The sequence below is a fragment of the Vombatus ursinus genome, unplaced genomic scaffold (assembly GCF_900497805.2).
Source record: "Vombatus ursinus unplaced genomic scaffold, bare-nosed wombat genome assembly UNPS02014817.1, whole genome shotgun sequence".
NCBI lineage: Eukaryota > Metazoa > Chordata > Mammalia > Diprotodontia > Vombatidae > Vombatus > Vombatus ursinus.
The window spans coordinates 5,028,844-5,051,829 of NW_020954595.1; the positions used below are offsets into that span (position 1 = coordinate 5,028,844).

The 22,986-nt window shown below is 42.5% G+C and overlaps 1 protein-coding gene across 1 annotated transcript in view; it reads right to left on the reverse strand.

Annotated features, from left to right (window-relative positions):
• The window catches only part of CACNA1D (calcium voltage-gated channel subunit alpha1 D), a 355,951-nt gene that overhangs the window by 83,290 nt on the left and 249,675 nt on the right, over window positions 1-22,986 (reverse strand). Inside the window, exons 16-25 of the mRNA XM_027835866.1 lie at window positions 21,714-21,828; window positions 21,019-21,088; window positions 20,257-20,323; window positions 18,883-19,027; window positions 12,853-12,982; window positions 9,092-9,151; window positions 6,054-6,160; window positions 4,092-4,179; window positions 3,393-3,500; window positions 2,779-2,831 (exon numbers count right to left, since the gene is read on the reverse strand). Of these exons, the coding sequence (XP_027691667.1) occupies window positions 2,779-2,831; window positions 3,393-3,500; window positions 4,092-4,179; window positions 6,054-6,160; window positions 9,092-9,151; window positions 12,853-12,982; window positions 18,883-19,027; window positions 20,257-20,323; window positions 21,019-21,088; window positions 21,714-21,828 (943 nt within the window). The remainder of the gene's footprint in view (window positions 1-2,778; window positions 2,832-3,392; window positions 3,501-4,091; window positions 4,180-6,053; window positions 6,161-9,091; window positions 9,152-12,852; window positions 12,983-18,882; window positions 19,028-20,256; window positions 20,324-21,018; window positions 21,089-21,713; window positions 21,829-22,986) is intronic.

Below are 22,986 nucleotides of genomic sequence, written 5' to 3' on the forward strand. Positions count from 1 at the left end.
AAACCAAACCAAACCCAAAACTACCACAACATAAACATTTCACATTTATGGTTACACGTATACTATGCAATAAGGAATAAAATAAAACAATGTAGAGAAAACAAAAAGAATAAGAAACAGTACTTGCTCTTAAGAAGCAAAAACAACTCCTTAAAAACAAGAGGCACAGATAAGAACACTACTTATGCGGAATCAGGAGGATGGGTGCTCTGAGTGGTGGGGATGGGTCTGGCTCAGGGATGTGCTCATGCACATGCTTATTTAGCGCCCTACTGGCCAGTGGAACACTTGTATGAGCTGACTGTGCCATGCACAGGCAGGCTGAGGCTGAGCAGTTAATGAACATTGAGCTTTGGCCTCCACAGCACAAGTGCTATCAACTAGCTGCTGCAAAGACCACAACAAAGCCTCACCCAGTTTCTGTTCTCATGGAGGAGGAAACTGAATATTCTACCAATGGTTTTCCTCCAAAAGAGGTTACTTTGAAAACCCTAGCCTAAGTCATCTATTAAATGTTCCTTGTTTACTTTGGCATCTCAACAAAGTCAGGATGGAATTCAGAGTCATCCTCCTCTATTCAAGCTCTGGAATTGAAGGAGGAAGACACTTCTGAGTCAAAAGCCTAAATAAAAGAAAACATCTGTGCTCTACCTTACTATAAAATGAGTGTTTGTTGATTAACGGAAATGTAAAATGAATCCTGTAATATGGTGATCTACTTTTTGTTCTCATACCAGGTCCCTTTGGAAGGTTCACTTTGCCCTAGCAATATACCCTTCTCCCTTTTCTAGTGAAAGCTCTATTAGCACATGAAAGAACTCTTTACTGAAAAGAAGGGATTTCACAAAGGGACACAGTCACAAGACTCCCTTACTTGTGTTAAATTTAAATGACACTTAACAAACAAACAAAAAGACTCCACATGAGAAGTTCAGAGTACTACAAACACACTCTTTTTGAGTCTTTGCAAACTTAAATGTTCATGTTTATAGATCTCTGTTAAGTTTATAACAAAAAAAAAATTTTTTTAAAAAAAGAAGTGAATAAAGGAGTGAGTGAATTAGATGTGACTATGGAGAATAGGAGGGTATGATGATGCACAGGAAGCATCCAGCATTAGCCAATGGTTGGTCTTCTCCCCATACAACTCCGCACAACTGAAAATTTGCCCCAAGTTGAACGTATAGAATTCCTCCTTGCCTTTCCTGCACCCTGAAGAACACACAAGTGCCTACCAGAGAGATGGCAGAACAAAGGAAGAGGGGAATCCTGGGTAACCATCAGAAAAGCTTCTGCTTCATTCCTTTCTGGGGTCCCCCCACTTTTTCATGGTAACTCTTCTCCCTTTGGCCTTTTCTTCTGACTGGACAGTTCCTCTCAGAACCTCTCTTTTAAGGAAAGTGCCCAGGCCAGCCATGTTCACTCTCTCCTCCTCTTTGGACTTGACTCTGGACTGTCCAAACCATTTTTTCCCTTTCTCCCCCTTCCTTCCCCCTGACTTTTTCCAGCTTTCTCTTTTGTGTTGTCTTTTTCTATTATAATGTAAGCTCCTTGAAGGCAGGGAATGTCTTTCATTTAACTTCTAGAGCACTGTAAGCACTTAATAAATATTTGCTGGCTTGACTTATTCAAATGTGTCCTGAATTTAGAGGAAATACTTCTAGAGAATCTAATGCCTTAAAGAGGTTCTTCCCAGTTTTTTGTCTTGGACCCCTTGGGCAACTGTCTGCTGAAGCCTATGAGTGTGCCCCTTCTCAGAATCAAGTTTTTTACTGTATTAAAATACAACACAATACACAGGATTACAAAGGAAACCAATTCTATTGAAGGAATTATCAAAATACGAAAAAACAAGTCCACTGACCCCAGGTTAAGAATCCTTAATATAATGAAAGATTTTAATCTATCTCAATGACAGATAAATGAAGTGATTCCCTCACATCTACTAGAGCTAGTGCAAAATCATCCCACTGTGAGCAGCTAACACTGGACATGATGGGGTATCGTTCAGTTTCAGAAGCCGAGACCTTTGCCCCTTTTTGCCAAAAGGGATTTGGCTCCCATTTGTTTACAGACTCCAGAAAACCCTTAAACTTTTAGATTCCTTATAGACTCCCTTTATTTCCCTGTGAAAGCCTTAGCCTTACCTTTTGATCTTATTCAGATGCACCTTTGCCCCTAGCCCTAAAAAGAATCTGGCTCCCTTTGTCTACAGGTCCCAGAAAACCCTTAAAACTTTTAGGTTCCTTATCGACTCCTCTTATCTCTCTTTGAAAGCCCTAAAACACTTCTACCTTCCAGTTCCCTTCATTATCTATTCCCATTGTTTATTCAATCTCTCAGACCTTCCAATTCTCACCTAGACCCTTTTCCCAACCACCCCCCTCCCCTTCCTCTGGCCACCCAAAGTTACTTTAGTATATATAAGATCCACCCTGGCCTCCATTCAAATGCTGAGATTTTCTCATGCCCGCTAGTCCGTTACTAATCTTCAGGTTCTTTAAGAGACTGGCCTATATGATTTATCTCTAATAAACTATTTCTCTGGCTAGAAGAAGATTTGAGTTGAATTCATTCATGCAGGGCCCGTCGTTGCGATCTTGGGGGGGTCCGAGCACCCCTAAACCTCTAGACCTCTTCAGACAGGCTTGTCCAGGGAATGAGATTGTTCAGCCAACCCCTCTGAGGGGGTGGTCAGTGTCTAGACTGGTCTTTGAAGCTGTCCTCAGACTCTCTCTCCTTCTTCCTCCCAAGGTTCTAGTCCCATCAGCTGCTCACCTGCATTCTTCAGGGTTACTTTTGGCTTCATCCGTGCACCGGTAGAACTTCCCCTAAATATAAAGAGAACAGGAAAATATAGCCCCTTGAGAAGCTACAAAATGAGGGTCTGACCATCACCAGAGGCACCTTGCCCACTCCTTACTGTCTCTATCCCAAAACCAATCCTGCTTAACTGGGAGGCAGGGAGAGCTACTACCACCGAGGATGCCCTAATGTTTCTTGTCTTCTGGCACATCCCAGAACCCATCCTAGATAAGTTGGCCTCAGGAAATACTCTTACCACTTTCTCCCTTAGCCCAAGCATCATGATGGCCCATAGAACTTAGAAGAGATGGGCGTCCACAACCCTATTCCTTCTGATGAGATGAGATAGGCCTTAACAACTATCCCTGGTACTGCCACTTTAACTACATTATCTAGGGCGCTCAGCATCCATCCCATTACTGCACCCTCAGAACATCTTAGCCTCACCAAATGTTCTTCAGCTAAACTTTCTTTAAAGTGTTGGCTCCCCAGTTAGTCTGAGTGTGAGAGAAAGGCCCATCTTGCTTTTTCTGTGTATCCCTCATCTCAGTGCCCAAGTGCTTCTGAGGATCCATCCCCACGCCTACCTTAAACAGCTGGACACCAATGCAGGCAAACATGAACTGGAGCAGGGTAGTGACAATCATGATGTTGCCTATGGTTCGAATAGCAACAAAGACACACTGAACCACATGCTGGTGAGAGAAGAGAAGGGACAACAGAAAAGAACATGGATGTTTTGCTTTGATATTTTGGTCCATTATCTAAAGCCTGACTGTGGAAGCATGATGTATTCAAAGGGACAGAGTTTAAGAGAGAAGAGAAAGTTGTGTTTGAAAGCTATCTTGGATAGTTCTTTCTAGGCCTCAGTTTCCTCACATGTAAAATGGAGATAACAGAGGGTCCAATGAGATTAGGTACATAAAATATGTGATCAGATTAAAGTAGTGTATGGTGGACAGCTATTATTATTTATTTCTGAGCTAAAACTTGACAGATATTTTCAAGACTATCCAATTGACACTACAGACTCAAACCAGGCAGCAACGTGTCAACAACTTTTCGTAAATGCGTTTTTCCTTATCTTCCTGCAAAACATCTCACTTATACAAAGGGAATGCCACTAGCAGAGAGGGTTTATCTGGAGACAAACTGAATTAGATCACTTGCATTAATATAGCTCACTTTGAAGTCCATGGTAATTAATCCCATTACTGGCCCAGCCAGGAACATGAGGGTAAGAGATACCAAAGAATCACACATTTTAAGAGGAGATGAATAAGAACCTTAAGTCCTTTTGCTCTGTTGATGGCCCTGAGGGGCCTCAGAACCCTTAAGACTCTCAAAATCTTCACAACGGAGATAGCACTTGATCTAGAGAAAAGACAAATGGGAAGAAGCATGACTTGTCTGATGTCATTCATTTGTTTTCATTTGTTGCCACGGAGGTGACTCATTTGTAAAAGACCCTTTATAGACAGACAAAAGTTAGCACTATTTCATTTGCTCAAGGCTAGTTAGTCAACTACCATTTTAAAGTACCTACTATGTTCCAGGCACTCTGCTAAGAGAAGAAAGGTAAAAATTTGAATAAAACCCCCCAAAATATGACTTTTCCCACCAAGACATTGTATTCTTTTAGGCTTATAATAGGTATTGGTTCAATGCTTTAATCTCTAGGACAACAGGCAAGGCAGGAAAGTAGCCTGGTATAACAGGGCAACCTGGTAACATTTCTGGTGGGTCTCTATGTCCCAGCTAATCAAAGACTCCTGGAAAATCCAAAAGCTCTTAAACATTTCTGAATTGTGTTCATTTAACCTTTCATTATAATAGACTGAACATAATTCATGGATTTGATGTTGTTCTGGGAGAGAAAATAGGTTTCTGTTCATTGAAAAAGTAACGTTAAATAAACCCCTGCCCCCTCAATTGATATTTTTCTTCCCTCAATGTGGCATTGGTCAGCATTCACTCTACAGTCATTATAGTTATTTCTTTGAGACTATAGTACTGGCAGAGACTAGTATCACCTAAAATACAAATGATGAAGATCTAAATTTTAAAACTGTTTAGAGAAGGAGTGGGGAACTAGAGACCACATGAGGCCCTCTAGGTCCTCAAGTGAGGTCCTTTGACTAAATTCAAACTTCACAGAACAAATCCTTTTATTGAGGATTGTGGAATTAAGGATCCCACTTGCATAGGTAGTCCATCAAAATGTGAGGGTACTGGGTGTCAGTGACCCCTGAAAGACTAATAAATAATTGCAAAGTCCCAAAACAGCTTTCTCATTAGGGAAGGAGAAAGAAAGTTGGTCCTGAATTTCACTGTTGGCCACTGGCTCCACCTCCATAAGAAACCTGCATCACCTTTCTCAAAATCCTTTTATTAAGGGGATTTGTTCTGTGAAATTTGGATTCAGTCAAAAGGGTGCACTTGAGGACCTAGAAAGCCACATGTGGCCTCAAGGCAGCAGGTTCCCCACCCCTGGTTTAGAGTCTACAAGACAGAAGTTCTCAATCTTTAATAAGAAGGAAATCCTTTCTATTTACTTGGTTCCTTGGGATCATGAGCAGGAGAAAGAATGCTAATAAGCAGGCTAGGAAATAGGTACTTCAATGCCATAGGTATTTTTGTCAGGAAAATGATGTGGCTGAAGGGCACGTGATTTCTACCTTGGGCTTCATGGGTATTTCAAGCACTGAAGGGAGTTGGTGGAAGGTCTCTAGCCATCCCCTTCCTTCCTGCTTGAAACACCCCCAAGGGGCAGAAAAAGATACCTGGCAATGGCTTTTAAGACACATGCTCCTCTCTACTGAAAATGCCCGGAGTCAAAGAAGACATGATGGTGGATGATGCCTTATAATCCATCAGGTCAGACTTTACAATCAGCCAGCTAGGGACTCCTGGGAGTAAACCTAACACCACAAAAGCCATCAACTAATACATAGGAATAGAATGAAGAAAAGGCAAGGAGTAATAGCAGGAAACGTGAGCCATTGCCAAACAAATTGAGAAACTGGTTACTTAAAGGTTGTCATCAAGAATTATCTATCCCAAAATTTCATGGATACCTACCGATGGAACTAGGCTATCTTCCTCACCCTACCTCTATAAACTAGCATTTCCAAAATATTAAGAAGGGCACAATGTCTCAACCTCCAAAGTGACTGTGGGTATGCATGTGTGCATGCACACATTCACACATATACATACACACACAGAGACATGACTGGGTTACTTACTGAATCCCAAATGATACCAGAGACACACCCACTACCAGCATGTCCAGCAAGTTGAAGTAGTTCCTACAGAATGCCCCTTTGTGAAGGAATGCTCCAAAGGTTGTCATCTACAAAGAGAATTACATGTAATTTTAATGTTTCCCTCCTTCTCCAGGGGTGCCTCCACTTGGGCTGTTTATAAGACCCCTAAGGAGGATATGCACGTATCATCTAGTGAACATTATTTATGTGGTAAAGATGATATAAAACCAAAGGAAGTGAACTGCTGCTTAACTGACATCTTTGGATTGAAAGAATATGGGCACATGAACAGTTAAGTTAAGGTACAACTAAAAATTTTTAAAAGAAACAATTTGTGTCTCCAACAATAAGTGATTAAATTCTCATTAGTGGCCTTATTTGACATTTGTGAATAGTGTTCCCCTTGAGAGATGACATTTTGTCTATTTTTGTTGTCCCACTTGCATAGGGAGTCCACCAAAATATGAGGGTACTGGGTGTCAGTGACCCCTGAGAGATAATTGCAAAGTCCCAAAACAGCTTTCTCATTAGGGAAACAGAAAGAAAGCTGGTCCTGAATTTCACTGTTGGCCACTAGTTCCACATCCATAAGAAACCTGCATCACCTTTCTCAAAATCCTTAGAAATCTCTCATGACCACCCCTTCCCTTACTCCCATAATCAAGTACATTCATGTATGCTGTTTGACTCTAATAAAACGGGTTTTACACACCACACGTGAAAACCAGTCTCATGACTTTAAAGTCATAACCTGTATATCAGTTGGGTATAAATACACTCCCACATACATGTTCAAAACCCTCCTGGTTCCATAATCTGACTAGTACTGTATCAATCTAGATACTAGTACTAGTATCAATCACATGAGCTTGACTACGAAAATAACTCCAGCATGATATCTACCCAAGCCAAGAGTAAGGATAAGTCTGGTGGTCACCAACTGCCCAGAAAAGAGGGTTCAAGTTAAGACAGAAGCAGCATATTTGGAAGGTAACCAGTCAGAGCCTTCCTTGGCTACTGGACCCTTGGTATCCCTTGACTGGAGGCCTACCCAACATAAAGTTCCACAGACCAAGACAGCTTTTTAATTCTTGTTCAATTTCAATGGGGTATTGAAGAAGAGAGATACTTTTGAGGAGTAAAGAGTGATACTTCCTACAAAGAAAAGTAGTTGAGTGAGTACACTGACCATAGGGCATACACATTTACATGGATGCCAGAGTTCCAGAAAAGGGAGCAAGTACAGTGCTCCATCACTTCTCTCAACAGACTGCTCTCTCACCTCAGAAAGGAGCTCTAGCTGGGACACTGTAGCGGGTCACCTGCTTGTTCTATTTCACTTTGCTGTCAGGAACCAGGTGCAGACACCTACATTTCAAGTCATTGTGAAGGAACTGCCGAACTATGGCAGTTTTTAAAATGATCCAGTCAAATGAGCACAGAGTAACTGCGTTTAAATGATAACTAAAAAATTTGTAATATAGAAAAAATGGATTAATTGGAGTTTTTCAGTCTTCAATGCTAAGATTAAAGAGGCAAATTATGGGGGAAGGAAGTCAACCTCAGTGTCTTACTTAAAAACAATTTCCAGAGTAAAATTTGGATTGGTACACATTGGGCTCACTTTCCCAAACATTTCACATCTTCATCTCCACGTATATACAACCATTATTGTCACTCTGAATGATGACCCTGATGGACTGCTAGATTCCGTGTCTTTGGAGAAAGATGTCATGGGCTCATTAGATTATCCAAAGTAAGGTGGGGAAAGGGATTCAGACCCTCACGGAAGAGTGTGAACCCATACAATACCATAAAATACATTCTCCCCTAACCAGTGTGCTGTGGCTCAGAGCCAAGTTCTATTTTACAAGTCATCTTGTAAACAGCCCAAGTTATCCATATGATTTCATATAAATACGTAATATGCTTTTAAAAGGATACACACAAAAGAGACCAAAATGGCTTTATCAAGCATGATCTGGTTAAGACTCAGAACTACACAGTTTGTTTACTGATTCTCATGGAGGAAGAAAGGCTCTAGCACCCAGGGGTCCACTTGCCTAAGGCTCAGCTCCTTGAGAAAAGCCTGCACTGTCTAGAGCTGGAAGGAGGCATTAGACACATTTCAAACCAGCTCCCAATAGCACATTGCCCTACGCTTAACGATGTGCTGACTGCTGTCCAGTGGGTCATGGACGACTCCCAGTTTTCCACTGGAGGTCAAAAAGGACCTGTGTGCACTCCCTAGAGGGCGTCCCTCACAATCAGTACACAAACTCCATGGGGCAACGCCAACTTTTCAGTCATGCAAAGGCCAGACATTTAAGTTGTCTTATTATGTTTACTTCTTGATGGTTTTTTAAATAAGCCCATATTTAAAACAGATGCAGAATATATTAACACATCAATAAACCCAAGTTATCTTGCAAATCCTGTTGCAAGAAAATAGCAGTTTACTATTTTAAGTCTCTGAAAATATAATCCAGCAAGAGAAATGAGAAATGAAACGCTCCCTTCATAAAAGAGGATGTTTTCCTTTACGTGTCAGAGCAGAGTAAAAGAAAGCTCACACACAGTGAATTACATATCAGCAACTGACACAGTATAATTTTTTAAAGGAGCAAAATGAATGATCTCATTAATATCATAAAGCAAAGTAGCTCCTACATGCATTCAAAATTCCAAAAAATAAAACAAAAACAAATAGAAATTGTTACAGAATATGTTCTGGGACTGAAAAAAAAAGTTTAGCTTTCAGCAGAAAAGACAAAAAACAAAACCCCAAACAAAACAAAACACTTCAAGCGTCCTTCCTGGGCAGGTTACACCCAGGAATAAGCGTCCTCTAAACACACGTCTGGGTAAACCTGTTACCTTCAAAACGATCTCAAATGCAAAAGTACCAGTGAAGACATAATCTGCGTAACCTAGCATCTGGAAAGCAAGCACAAAATTGAAGCTATTATTGCGAAAGCTGCTTTAGCACATGCAAGGACTGATGAAAACGCCATTACCTTTAACAGGATTTCGACAGTAAAGATGGCTGTGAAAGCATAGTCAAAGTAACCCAGTATCTGCAAGGTACAACAGGCGGCAGAGTGAGGAAAACAGGCTGGAATCAGCCTTAGAGTCACAGAACACCCCATGCAGCCCCCTCACATACCGCCCAGCCCCTGACCACAAAGTCATCAGTAAGACTCCAAAGCTAACTAAGGGCCGTTCAGTCTTGGGACCACGTGGGTGAACGTGCTCGTGGGCGAAATGCTCCTCTCTATCCATCTCTTCTAAGTAGATTTGAGACTGGAGCACGATGCCCCAGCCCTCGCTGGGTTCAGCCTGCTAGAGCAAAGCAAACAAACAATGGTGCCAACTCAAGGAAGACTTCAACTTCCCCCTGGTTCTTGGCTGGGATTGTAAGGTCTCCCTGGAACAACTCCCCTCCTCATTTCCTTGCTCTCTGACAGTGTCAGCTAAGCATGAAGGGGTTCCCTCACTGGCCTCGCTGACCAGGAGATGGTGAACTGCAAGTGAGTTACATTGCCTAGGGCAGTTGTTCCATTAGGAGGAGAGAGAAATGATGCAGATGTATGTGCTGGCTGAAGGCTGGCTGCCCTGTCTGCATTTTCTGCTCCTCCTAAGGCCATAATGGAAGCAAGGAATGAGAAACCTATTCCTTCAGACAGTGACCATTCCTGTACTCTTGTAGTAAGATAAGGAAACCTTTTAGGACCCAAGAAAGCTCCTACATTCAATAATATATAAGATCAGAAAATCTTCAAATACCCAAGAATTTAAATATTTCTTATTTGCCCATGGGACATTGTATGAATTTCTTGGTCCACTAATCCTAGAAAATCACATAGTTACAAGGGCATTAAAGATCATGTTCTCCAACCCCACTACAACACAGAACTGTAACTGAGAAGTGATATAACTTGCCAAAGTCACAAGGCAAATCTGTTGTGATGAGAAACTGAGTCTCCTGGTTTGCCAGTTCAATGCTCTTTCCGTGACACAAGAAATGTGTTCACTTTGTAGAGCAAGGTCACATTAAATTCAAAAATATATATTATGATCAAACCCTGGGGCAGCTCCTTGCTGTTCATGTTAAAATAAAGCAAAGGCCAATGTTTAAAACAAGATTTTCAATAAGAGGAACTGACCATAGGGGTTGGCGGGGGGGAGAGGAGGGCAGGAAGAGGGAATTTGCTTTTTCTCTAAGAAGTCGTGTTGCTGACACTGAGTTTTGTTTGTTTGTTTTTGTTTTTGTTTTTTAGGCAATTGGGGTTAAGTGACTTGCCCAGGGTCACACAGCTAGTAAGTGTCAAGTGGTTGATCTGAGGTCACATTTGAACTCAGGTCCTCCTGACTTCGGTGCTGGTCTCTATCCACTGCACCTCCTAGCTGCCCATTTTTTTTTTTTTAAGGAAGGGTAATTTTTTAGGTTTTTGTATTTCTTTTTTATTATTATTTTTTTTTGTTAGGCAATGGGGTTAAGTGACTTGCCCAGGGTCACACAGCTAATTAAGTGTCAAGCTGATACTGGGTTTTTTAAATTCCCTCAGACATTTGGGAGCTTGTTTCCTTACGTGTCAGGCCACAGAAGGCACATTTAAGTGTACCTGCACGTCTCTCCCCATGACTCCCTATTTGCCGCCTGCATCAGGGCTGAGATCAGCTCAAGAAGAATGGGGATGGCCAAGAAAAAGGATTTGTGACTAGCTGGAGCTGAAATTCCTGAGGGTGAGGATTCCTGGAGCTCTAGGATTCAATTCCAGTTCATCTCCATTTTCTACCTTTTCATTCACTGAGATACTTCACAAGTTTTTTAAAAAGTGCATCCACAGGAGTGGTAAGACCCACAGAGCCCAGCAATGTCAGCAGCCAGAAAAGACATTCCCTAAGGGCAGCTTGAGAGGAGGGCTGCACAGCATTCCAGGGACTCCCCAGGCTTCCCACTGTCCCCCTGGAAAGGTTGGAGTCTGGCAAGTCTGGCACACGCAACCCTCTTTTGTCCACACTAGACTTGTGCAGAGGCCATTTATTTAATTAGGGTTTGTTTTTTGTTTGTTTGTTTTTGGCAATGCAATCAGGCTTAAGTGACTTGCCCAAGGTCACACAGCTAGTGAGTATCATGTATCTGGGGCCAGATTTGAACTCAGGTCCTCCTGACTCCAGGGCCAGTGCTCTATCCACTGTGCCACCTGACTGCCCCCTTGTTCATGTGTTTTATATTAATAAATAGGGCTCAACAGAATTTTCTCTAAACACTATAATTCTTCCATATGATAAAGTATAATCAGGCTCAAGCTCACGATCTTTATATCAGTGACAATGTACAATACTTGTTCTTTTTTTTTTTAAGTGCTTTTTCTCTCCCTCACAGCAGACAGGGTGTCCTATGAGTCTGATAAATTGGATAATATTCCAAATTTCAAAGCCAGGATTGTTGGGATAGCCGGAAAAATGTTACCTAGTCACAGTGTTCTTGATTGTGGACTCAGGGGCAACACTGATCTGAAGCCTGTTCTAACTCCAAATTGCTAAGAATTAGATGTATTAGAGGAGGCACCAACCAGGGCAGAATGGTGAGGACCTCATGATACTGTGACCAGTATAGGTGTCTATCTTCATGAAAACCAGAAAGTGAAACATAATACTAGTGGCTAGTAGTGGGGGTGTTCAGTGCAAAGTGAGAGGAGGAAGGGTGATGGGTTATAAAACAGACTGTATACACACACCTCTTTTATGTGAGGAGGTATGTGTGTATGTGTTCAAAGTCTTGGCTCAACTGAAAATCTAAAGAAGGATGAGTCAGGGCAGGACTGATTTCTAGTACAAAGTTTTTTCTCAGCACATAAAAAAGTGTACGAGTGGAACACCAGTTCTTGGTGATCCAGCACAACTCAAATGCATAGGGAACACTCCCTGCAGTGAAAGAGATTACAGACAGAAAATCTAAAACCCCAGGGGCTGATTTCCTCTGGGAATGGCCAGTTGTAGAATGGATCTTCACCTTCAACGGGAGGAGCCTAAAGTCCTCATTTCCCATTAGAATCAATGTGCTGCCCCACCACCCCACGTCAATGGTGCCCAACGGAGCTCAGAGACCTGAAGAGCCACAGCAAGACTGCAGCTCCCTGACCTACAATAAGGCTTCTTGGTACAGAACACACTGAACTGAATGAAATGCATGCTGTCAACCTTCATGGTCTGAAAGGCTTAAAGAGGGGTTATCAAAAGGCTGGAATCAGGAACCGGGAGAAAGAAAGAGAAGGCAAGGGGCCTAGAAAATTCATGATTTGGGAAAGCAGGACTTGGATAATTTAAAATGTCCAGTTGGAAAAGAAACCTTTACAGAAGTTCAGAAAATGCAGACTTGGTGGTACATTTGTGTCATCCACTCCAAACTCTTATGTGATATGGCACAAGATTGAATATAAGCAACTTAAGGAATAAAAGGTTTTCCAAAATAACGTAATCATTTGGGAAAATTAAACCATGAATTCAGGTTTTCCCTCTGAGCTCTAAATAATAATTTGCAAAACCACTAATTCCAATTAGCATAAAGATTACATTTAAATAACACTACAAATCTCAAACATTTTAATTCATCTACATCAAAAGAGTACATAAAAATTTAATACAAATGGTTTTAGAGTCCCTACACTGAAACAACCTCACATAGTCTGGCAAAATCAACAGAAAATGACAGCACGCTGGAAGCCCCCTGATTCACACGTATAAGAGTTAGTCCACAAACTTGCTGGCTTACGATATTCCGAAAGGAGTGACTTCGGATGGGGTCTTCAGCGGCAAGGGAAGCGCTGCTGAGCATGATGAAGACAAGGATGAGGTTGGTAAAGATGTGGTGATTGATAAGTCTGTGGCAGCCCACTCGAATTCTGAGGAAGAAAACACAGTGGTCATTTCAGATACCACCTCAAAAGGAGCATGGTGTTACTTACAAGTTGGGAGGGGCAAGGTTTTTCTAGACAGCTCTATATGATGGGTAAATAAGCTGTTGTTCTTACTTTCAGAAAAGAGAAGAAATAAAATCCCGTTACATCAAACTTAGAGCAATGATCCAAAATCCTGTACCTCACTAACATTTAGATGTGTCAACCACGGCTTGCAACAAACAGAGATTTTGCTTTAAACGTTATTTGTGGTTACAAGATTTGCCTTGCCACAGAAGTCCTACTCAGGTGTCTCCTGAGAGCATGGTAGGGACTCTGAGTACTGGACGCCTGTTCCAACAGAACATGTGGTAAAAAGGGCCAAGGATGGGCCTCTGCTAAAGCTTGGAGAGAGGCTCAGCCCCTACAGGATTGTCACAGAAAGATGGCTTTTTGGTCAAGGCAATCCAGGAAAAAAAAGGAACAAACAAGAGGACTCTGCACTTCATGTGACCCCTTCTGCTGTTGCCATAACCTGGTGGAGAGAACAAAGAATCACACAGCTGATTTAACTCTGGGGACTCTAAACCATCGTCCCTTGTCCAATGACCAGGGAACTGGTACATTCCTAGAGAAATGGTCCTGATCAACGCTAACACATTATTCTGAACTTCCACACCAAAACAAAGGGCATTTCCAAAAGGATCTACAGGAAACCATGCATCTCCCTATTGCAATACTGGCTTTTAAAAGGATATAATAAATTCTGCATTCTACTTGCAAAACTGCCTTGCTTGTCTCTCCTTCCTTTCAAACGTCCTTCTTGCGCATTTAAGAAAATGTTTCAATGGCCCTCTTTTTTTTTCATTAGTACTGTTAATCCCTCCTTCTCTCCCTACTCCCAATCAGAAACCAAAACAAAAATCAAGCAAAATGAATCCGCACGGTAGCTTTGTCCAAAACTGTATGATTCTTTGAGCACCATCACTTCTCTGTCAGGAAAGAGGTAAGATGCTTCATCATAGCTCCTCTAGAGACAAGGTAGGTCATTACACTGATCAGTGATCGAAGGTCTTTCAAATGCTTTTCTTTATAGCATTCTTGTTTTTATGTGATTGATTCCCCTAGTTCTGCTCACTTCACCCTGCATCAGTTCCTACTACTCAGGATTCTCTGATGGTTTCTTTCTTTTTTTCTTCAGGTGCAATATTGCATTCCATTCATGCACCGCAATTTGTTCTGCCATTTGCCACTAAAAAGTAACATAAGGCACCCCCTTAGACTCCAGTCCTTCCCCCCATCCCCTTCAAGCTCCTCTTCAGGATCAGGACATTTGTTTTGTTTCTGTCTATTCCTGCTTCACTTCCCTCCTTTGCATCTCAGCTTGTCTCCATATGAGTTTGGTGTGTGGGGTATATAAGTGTCTTTCAATGCACCTTGAAGATATTCAGGTTCCGAAGGGACAAATTTCTTTCCCCATTAGGTTAGCACTAAATCTTCATATAGTCCTCTTCCAATTGCTAAAATAAATTTGCCTTTCTAGGTCTCTAGACTCTTCTGTTTAAATTCTAAAGTTTTTAGTTGGCTCTGTTCTTGAAAAAATCAGAAACGCTTGAAAATCATATATTCCATTAAAGATCTATTTGATACTCAGTGACGAAGGGTAAGTTCTTTATGGTCATACTATATTAGAAGATCTCCTCTTTTCCATTGTAGAAGCTGTCTAGTCTTACGTGTTCCTGATTTTGGTTCATTGGTACCTAACCTGCTTTTTTTTCTGGATGGCTGTTCTTTTATATGGGAACTCTTAATTTTTTCCATGACATTCCTGGGAATTTTACTTTTGGGGTTTGAGAGGTAATCAATGGATTCTTTCCATCTTCACCGTGCCCTCTGGTCTAATACATCTGGGCAATTTTTATCCGTAATTCTTTAAAATACAGTGTTCAAGGTTTCTTCCTTTTTTTTTTTTAATCATGATTTTACATTCTCTCTCTTTGACCAACTGTGCAGGTTGGTTGTTTCTGGTATCAGGCATCTGACATTTTCTTCTATTTTTTTTTCAGTACTTTTATTTTATTCTAATATTTCTTCCTGTCTCATCGAATTAAGGATTTGTTTGGTCTAGACTGCTTTTGAGGACTTCTGTTACTTGGGTTAGATTTCCCACTTTCTTTTCTTTTCACCATGCTTTGCACACAGTAAGCACGCGATAAATGCTTCATTCATTCATTTACTTCTAAGCTATCTCTGAAATGCCAAATCCAGTGACTTTCCTCATCTTCATTCATTCTGATCTTGCAGCTTCCGACGTGGTTGGTCCTCCTCTCCTTGATACGCTCTTTTCTCCTCGTTTTCTTCGCCCTGTTTATCTCTCTTTCTCATTGTCCTTTGTTAGGTCTTATGAACCATGAGTGTCCCCAAGGCTCTGCCCTGGGCCCTCTTCTCTTCTTTCTCTATACCACTTCACTCGGTCATCTCACCAACTCCTGTGGATCCAATTCTCATCAATCTGTGATGATTCTTAGACCTACTAATTCAACCCCAACCTGTGTGCTGACCTCCAATGTCGCAGGGGAGTCTGTCAATCAATAAACTTTTATTAAGTGCCTACTATGTGGCAGATGCTGTGCAAAGCTGAGGATACAAAAAGAAGCAAAAGACAATCCCTGCTGTTGAGGACCTCAGACCAGTGGGAGAGACAGAATGCAACAACTACAGCAAACCAGCCATTTGCAAGATGAAATGGAAATAATCAACAGAGAGAGACTGGGAAGGGCTTCCTGTAGAAGATGGGATGGTAGCTGGGACTTGAAGAGAACCAGGGAAGCCAGGAGGCACAGCCCTGCAGGCACATGGTACAGTCAGTGAATACGCCTGGAGTCCAGAGATATGGTATCTTGGAGGCCAGTGGCACCATGAAGGCCGAGGACGTGGGAGAGACAGGGAGGAGGAGAGTATAAGAAGCCTGGTAGGGTGAGAGGGGGCAGGTTGTGAAGGGTTTCAAATGCCACCCAAAGCATTTTGGATTTGAGCCTGGAGACCACAGAGAACAATGGGAGTTTACTGAGCTGGGGGTGACACGACTGTACCTGCACTTTAGAAAGATCATTGACTACAACTCAAACTGCTCACTGGACATCTCCAACTACCTCAAAGACAAAATAAGATATCTTGTAGACATTTTTCACCATGTTCAAAACAGAACTCATTATCTATCCCCTTAAATTCTCTCCTACTCCTACCTTACCTATGACTGTCCAGGGCACCACCATCTTCCCACAGTCCCTCAGGCTTACACTGTAGGAGTCATCCTGAACAATCACTATCTCTCACTCCTCCTATCCAATATGGTGCCAAGGCCTGTTGATTTCACCTCTCTAATATCTCTGGAATATACTCCCTTTTCTCCTGTGACACTGCCCCACCCTGGTACAGACCTTCAACACTTCATACCTGGACTACTGCAATAGCTGCTGGAAGGTCTGCCTGCCTCCAGACTCTCCCCACTCCAATCCATCCTCTATTCAGCCACCAAAATGATTTTCCTAAAGCCCAGGCGACTATATCACCCCCTCCCCACCTAATACAATTCCAGTAGCTCCCTATCACCTCCAGGATTACATGCAAAATGCTCTTCTTGGCATTCAAAGCCTTTTCATAACCTAGCTCCCCTGCCTTCCAGTCTCCTTACACCTCACCCCCCAAACTCTTTGATCCACTGATACTGGCCTCCTGGTTGTTCCATGAACAAGACCCTCCATCTCTCAGCTCTGGCCATTCTCTCTGAAGTCCCCCAGGCCTGGAACACTCTCCCTCCCGTGCTCCAACTACTGACTTCCCAGGCTTCCTTTAAGTCTTTCCTTTAAATAAAATGCACCTTTTAAGAAAAACCCTCCCTGATCCCCTTTCCTGCCAGTGCTTCTTTTCTCAGACAATTATCTCCGATTTATCCAGTCTACAGTTTGGGTATCCTGTGGTTTGCTTGTTGTCTCCCCCATCAGCTTGTGAGCTCCTTGAAGGAAGACTGTCTTTTGTTTCTCTTTGTCTCTCCAATGCTTAGCACAGTGCCTGGCACACAGTCGGTACTTAATCAATGCCTGTTGACCGACTGGCAGTGTCAGTTTAATAACTTATTGAAAGATATACCAGAAATGACCATATACACATAAAACAACTATTACCACACTCTAAGAGTCCGAAGGTGTTCAGCATCTTACAAGGTGCATCTGTGCTCCCTGAGCTTGTAAACGATAGCCAGAAACTACAGTCAATCTACCAACGAGTCACTGATTCTCCAAGCTTCTCATTTGTGGCCTAGGTGACTGAACCTAGAATCTGACTTGTAAATCAAATCCTCCCTCCAGCAGGAAAGGCAAAGAATTACCAGACTCCTAGTGAACATCTTTTCACTGCAACCTGAGGATCGCTTCAAAGAGAATGTCACTCGGGGATGTGTAGAGCATCCCTGAACAACATCACCTCAGCTTCACAAACTTCTGTCAGCAGGATGAATGAAGTAGAGACATAGAATGAAAATGGTCCAGAGATTCCTCCCTCCAACCCAAAGCAAGCTCCTAAAATTCTCATGTGCTGTTGAGGAAGCCAAACCAGGAAAATCTGTTAACCTGGTTTCTAGATGAACTGTGCTAGGAAAAGCATCATTTCAGAATAACAATGCCCAGAGAAGAAGGGATGCTACTTACTGACTAGACCTTCACAGGGGCAGTTTGGTGCAAGGGGAAATCGAGCTCAGTGATCCCTTTTCTACCCCTAAGTGGATCCTGTCAATCCTATCACTTCAGGTTTGTTGTTGGGGGAGATATAATGAAAGGCAAGGAGGTGATTAAAGGGCAAAGGGGGACAGGAGCTGAGATTAAGAGCTAGAAGGGACCCTTGAGGTCATTAATTCTATCTTCTCAGTCAGTCAACAAGCATTTAATAAGCACCTACTGTGTGCCAGGCACTGTGCTAAGCACTGAAGATACAAAGAAAGGCAAAATCATGGTCCCCACCCTCCAGGAGTTCAAATTTTAAAGGGGAAACAACACGCATGTAACTATGTACATGTAAGACATAGTGCAAATGAAAGACAATCTCAGAGGGGGAAGCACTGACTTGGGGTAGAGGAGGAGGGAGGTCAGGGAAATGCCTCCTGCAAAATGTAGTGATAAATAATAATAATAACCAACATTTATACGGCACCTATTATGTGTCAGGTACTGTGCTAAATGCTTAACAAATATTATCTCATCTGATCCTCAAAACAACCTTGGGAGGTAGATGCTATTATTATCCCCGTTGTAAAGCTGAGGAGACTGAGGTAAACAGAGTGACTTCCCCAAGGTCATAGGCTGGATTTGAATTCAGATCTTCCTAATTCCAGGCCCAGTACTCCGTCCAGTGCTTCCACCTAGCTGGTGGAGTGTGAGCAGAGTACTGAAGGCAGCCAGAGAAGCCAGGATGGGGAGGTGAGAAGGGAAAGCATCCCAGGCATGGGATACAGCCAGTGAAAAGTCACAAAGTCCAAAGTCACAAAGGGTCATTTGGGAGGAAGAGCAAGTCAGGTAGTGTTTGCTGGAGGGTAGCCTATGGGGAGTGTAAGAAGTTAGGAAGGAAAGAAAAGGATCCTGTTTAACAGGGCTTTAAATGCCAAACAGAGGCTCTTTTACAATGAGGAAACCGAGGCGTACAAGGTTAAGTGGTTTGCCTGAGATCAGGTGGTATGCAGTGGCACTAGGACTCCAATCCAGGTCCTCTGACTGCTGCTCCAGCATCCTCGCTGAGGGAGCTAATGCTCCTCCCCCAGAACAGGGCATCCACTCCTCCTGCAAATTTTGCCTAACTGCTAATGCTGGCTTACAAATAAAGCTGAGAAATGAAGACGCCGAAGCAGGCATACTTACGGATTTGTTTTGCTAAAAATGAAGAAAGCGCTCCCTTCGGGAATGGGGATAATCTTCTCCTTCATATTTAACTCGGAGATTCTACGAGGGCGGGGACCAGCAGGGACCTCTGGTTCATCTTCTTCTTCCTCTTCCTCTTCACCTACTTGGAATAAAAATGTCTTTATAGGCATGAAATAAAAGATTATATTTTCAATCAAAATAATAATGCAAACAAATCTGAAATTTAAAACACATATCCATATAACACACCCAAACCCTTATAGTCCCCCTCACTGCACATCATGAATGCTTCCTAGGCTGTAGTGGGAGAGCAAGAAAGTCTTTGGGCATGAAAACAAGGCCCCTTGAGGACATTTTAGCATTTCATTCTGTAACACTGATTGTGTCTAGCTGGACTCATGGCTTTGTTTTCCAAGGAGAAGCTGGGTATAGGGATTCTACTCCCCTGTGCTACAACAAAAGTCAAGAGAGTGAGACACCCAAAGATCTTTGAGGCTGTGTACCTCCCCAGGTCCCCAGTGGGTACACAGAATCCCACTCTAATGATTCCATGTGGAAAGAAGATGATGGCGGATTCTAAAAGGCCATTCCCACAAAGCGGGGGAGGGCTCTTGCTAGTCCTACGCTGCTGGCAAGGCCAGGGGGACAAGGCTACATGTGCTGGTTGAGCCCCACTTTAGCTATGGTAGGAAAGGCTTTTTGCCCAGAAGGCTGACCACTAGTTGTTGCCCCCTTTTTTGCCACAGCAGCTTATGAAGCACTCTACTAGGCAGAAGGCTTCATCTTGCAATGGTGGAAAGAGCACCCCAACAAGAATCGGAAGTCAGGAGATCAAACCACTTGACTGACCAAGGGTTTCACTTTTCCATTTAGAGGCAAGTGTATAGATAACAAGAGAAAATAAGAAGAAAACAACTCCTTGCCTTCTAGACTGGAAGGTTAACAGTAAATGACAAGAAAGGGATCAGAATCTCAAGTGGATGCTTCTTCTGCTGCTGCTCTGAGTGGCCTCTTTCCTAACAGTAAAGTCCTGTGGTCAAACACAGGCTGCTCTTTGGTCATGCAGATGACAACTGCCATCCAACATCAAAGGGCATACATGCTGGGTGCTTCCCCAGTAAGAATTGTTCACCCTCACTGGCCACTTGCAGGATGGCTAATCTGAGTCAGGACCAAAGCCTGTGCCCCAAGGAAAAATGGGAAGTTAACTGGTTCCTAAGGGGATTGAACCCAACAGCACCACACTATCTAGATGAAGTAAATGGCCACAGAAAATGATATATCCACAGTAAACCTGAGTGCTTCCTCAGGAATCTACCTGAACCTCAGTCTACAAAGTCAAGCTGCACATCACTGAGGCCAGCACCATACCTGGGACATCACAAGGTGGGTAGGGGTCCTTGTCTTCATCCTCTCCTCTGTAATCATCAATTATAACCTGCAGCAATGGAAGGAGGTCTGACATGAGGAGGGGCAGCTCTACATTGAATGCATGTCACACAACAACCACATGTCCTATCTGACCTGGGTAGGAGGGAATGTTCTCCTTGAGGATATAGACAGGAAAGCCAGAACACTCTCAAGTAATTTCTGCACCCATGAGAAAAAACAGGTTGAGTACAAAAAAGGAAGAGATGTAACTCTGAAAAAACTTTGCTCAACTGGGAGTAATTAAGTATTTGCTCCAGCAACCAAATGAAAAGGAAGAAACTCCCTAGAATGACTGAGTATACCTGCTGCGTAAAGCCATCTGAGCCCACCCATGTCTTCTTAGGAGACATCAAGCATTAGTGAGTGTTTCTTATCTCCCACCCTTTCCTCAAGCTGCTAAGGCTCTGACTCCAAGATGTAGTAGATCTAGGCTGGCAATCCCGCCCTCAGTCCTTTCAGAGTGACCATGACCAGTCCCATCACTCAATGCTGGACAGCATGGAAGTCACACAGTCAGTAAGGGTCTACTGCATGCTCTGACTTATCAAGGCTTCATTACACCTTGATACTTCAACCACAGACAGTGGTGGTATGACCAACAGCGCCCACCATACATGGACAATGATTGCCTTGAGGCCCTGAGGGCCAGCAACAGCACAGTCCGTCATAATGAAACATAAAGGAACACTCTGGAACAAACACCTTGTGATCACTGTTAGCCATCGGGTTGATTTCTGGCTTGTCATTCTTTTTATTCTCCAGACTCTCTTTTCTACAGAGAAGAGAACACAAACAAATGTCAAAAAGTAAGCTGCTACATGTAAAGACAAGGTTTGATTGGAAACAACATTTACCATGAAAAAATAACCTTCCTTTACCCAAGAACTTTCCATTAGTCTCTATGTGCTAGATTCATTAGGGAGACTTTAATGAAATTCCCATCCCAAAGACAAATATCGCGTATCACATAATTTATTTTATGATACTAAGACTAACACCAATTCTTTAAACACAAGAATATGTGAAATCCCAATCTAAAGTTCGGAGGTAATGGAACCAAAATATTTGGCTTCATTTTAAGAGTTGGTTTTCTTAGTCCTGATTTCCAATTATACCAAGCATTTGAGACAGACACCCTTTGAACTCACTATGCTTCAGGGCCAGTGACAGGGGTCTATCACTTCAAGGTAACTGGGGTTTTCCCATGGCTTATACTAGATGGTCAGACCTCCTGAGTTTTCAGCCAGGATTCAGTGGCAGTCCTTGGAGGTCACCTATTCTAACCCTTCCTTTGACAGATGAGGAAACAAGTCTACAGAGACTGGGGTGTTAGTCAGATTCACCCAGATGATCTGCCTCTCCCCTGGACCTAGACTTCTAGGCTTGACTCCATTTACCTGGCAGTCTTCTTCCTTTCCTTTTCCTCTGCTTCTTCTTTCTGGGCAGTATTCAGACTTTCAGCATCAGCCAAATTGTCCACAGCAATGGCCAAGAAAACATTCAACAGAATATCTAATCCAAATCATTTTAAGGATACAACATACTCTTTCAATTTTGCTCTATTTTGGTCATTGTAGAAATCAGCAATGGCAGGAGTACACCAGCTTGGCTCCCAGGCAGGTGTTACATCTGATGACTACACATGGTACTGTATGACTTTGGAAAGTTAGAAAAGCCCAGTGATAAAGAAAAAGAGATGAAATGTCAATCTGATATTAATCTTTTTTTGGACTGAATCTGTGACTTCAACGGTGAAGAAACTTCCCATACTGTGGCAGACAAGCAAATTCTCCATAACACATTTGGTTTTAGAAAGCTGCCTGTGACACAGAGAGATAAGCGGACTCCCAAAGTGTGTGGCAAGGGCATGACCCAAAGCCAGGTCTTCCTGAATCTTGGGCCAGCTTTCTCTCTACTGTGTCACACCGCCTGTTTGAAGGCTGCACAAGAATTGAGAATGTCCCTTTGGAAATGTGTGTGTGTGCATAAAAATACATACATAAACAGATATGTATGGATGTGAAATATAAATCACACACACATCTAAGATGTGACTATCTAGTGCTATGATTGCGTAGTAAACAAGGTCAGGGTCTAGACAGATAGTCACATGAGCACCACCTCTCCAAGTAAATCCCTAGGAAGCTATCTGCTTATTTTATGGAGGGGCTAGGCCTATTGCTCACAACTGTAAATCCTATTTGGAAACCGCAAGTGAGTGAGCTTGGGCACTCTTTTTTTTTTCCCTTCTACTTATCAGTTCTTTATTAATTATTTTTAGTTTTCAACATTTACTTCCACAAGATTTTTAATTCCAAATTTTCTTCCCATCTCTCCCCTCCCCAACCCTAAGACAGTGCACATTCTGAATATCCTTTCCCCCAATCTGTCCTCCCTTCTATCACCCCCCCTTCCCTTATCCTCCTCCCCATCTATTTGCTTGTAGGGCAGTATAGATTTCTATACCCTATTGTCTGTATATTTTATTTCCTGGTTGCATGTAAAAACAATTTTTAACATTCATTTTTAAAACTTTGAGTTCCAAATTCTCTCCCTTCCTCCTTCCCTACCCACCCTCATTGAGAAGGCAAACAATTTGTTATAGGTTATATATGTGTAGTCATGCAAAATACTTCCATAATAGTCATGTTGTGAAAGACTAACGATATT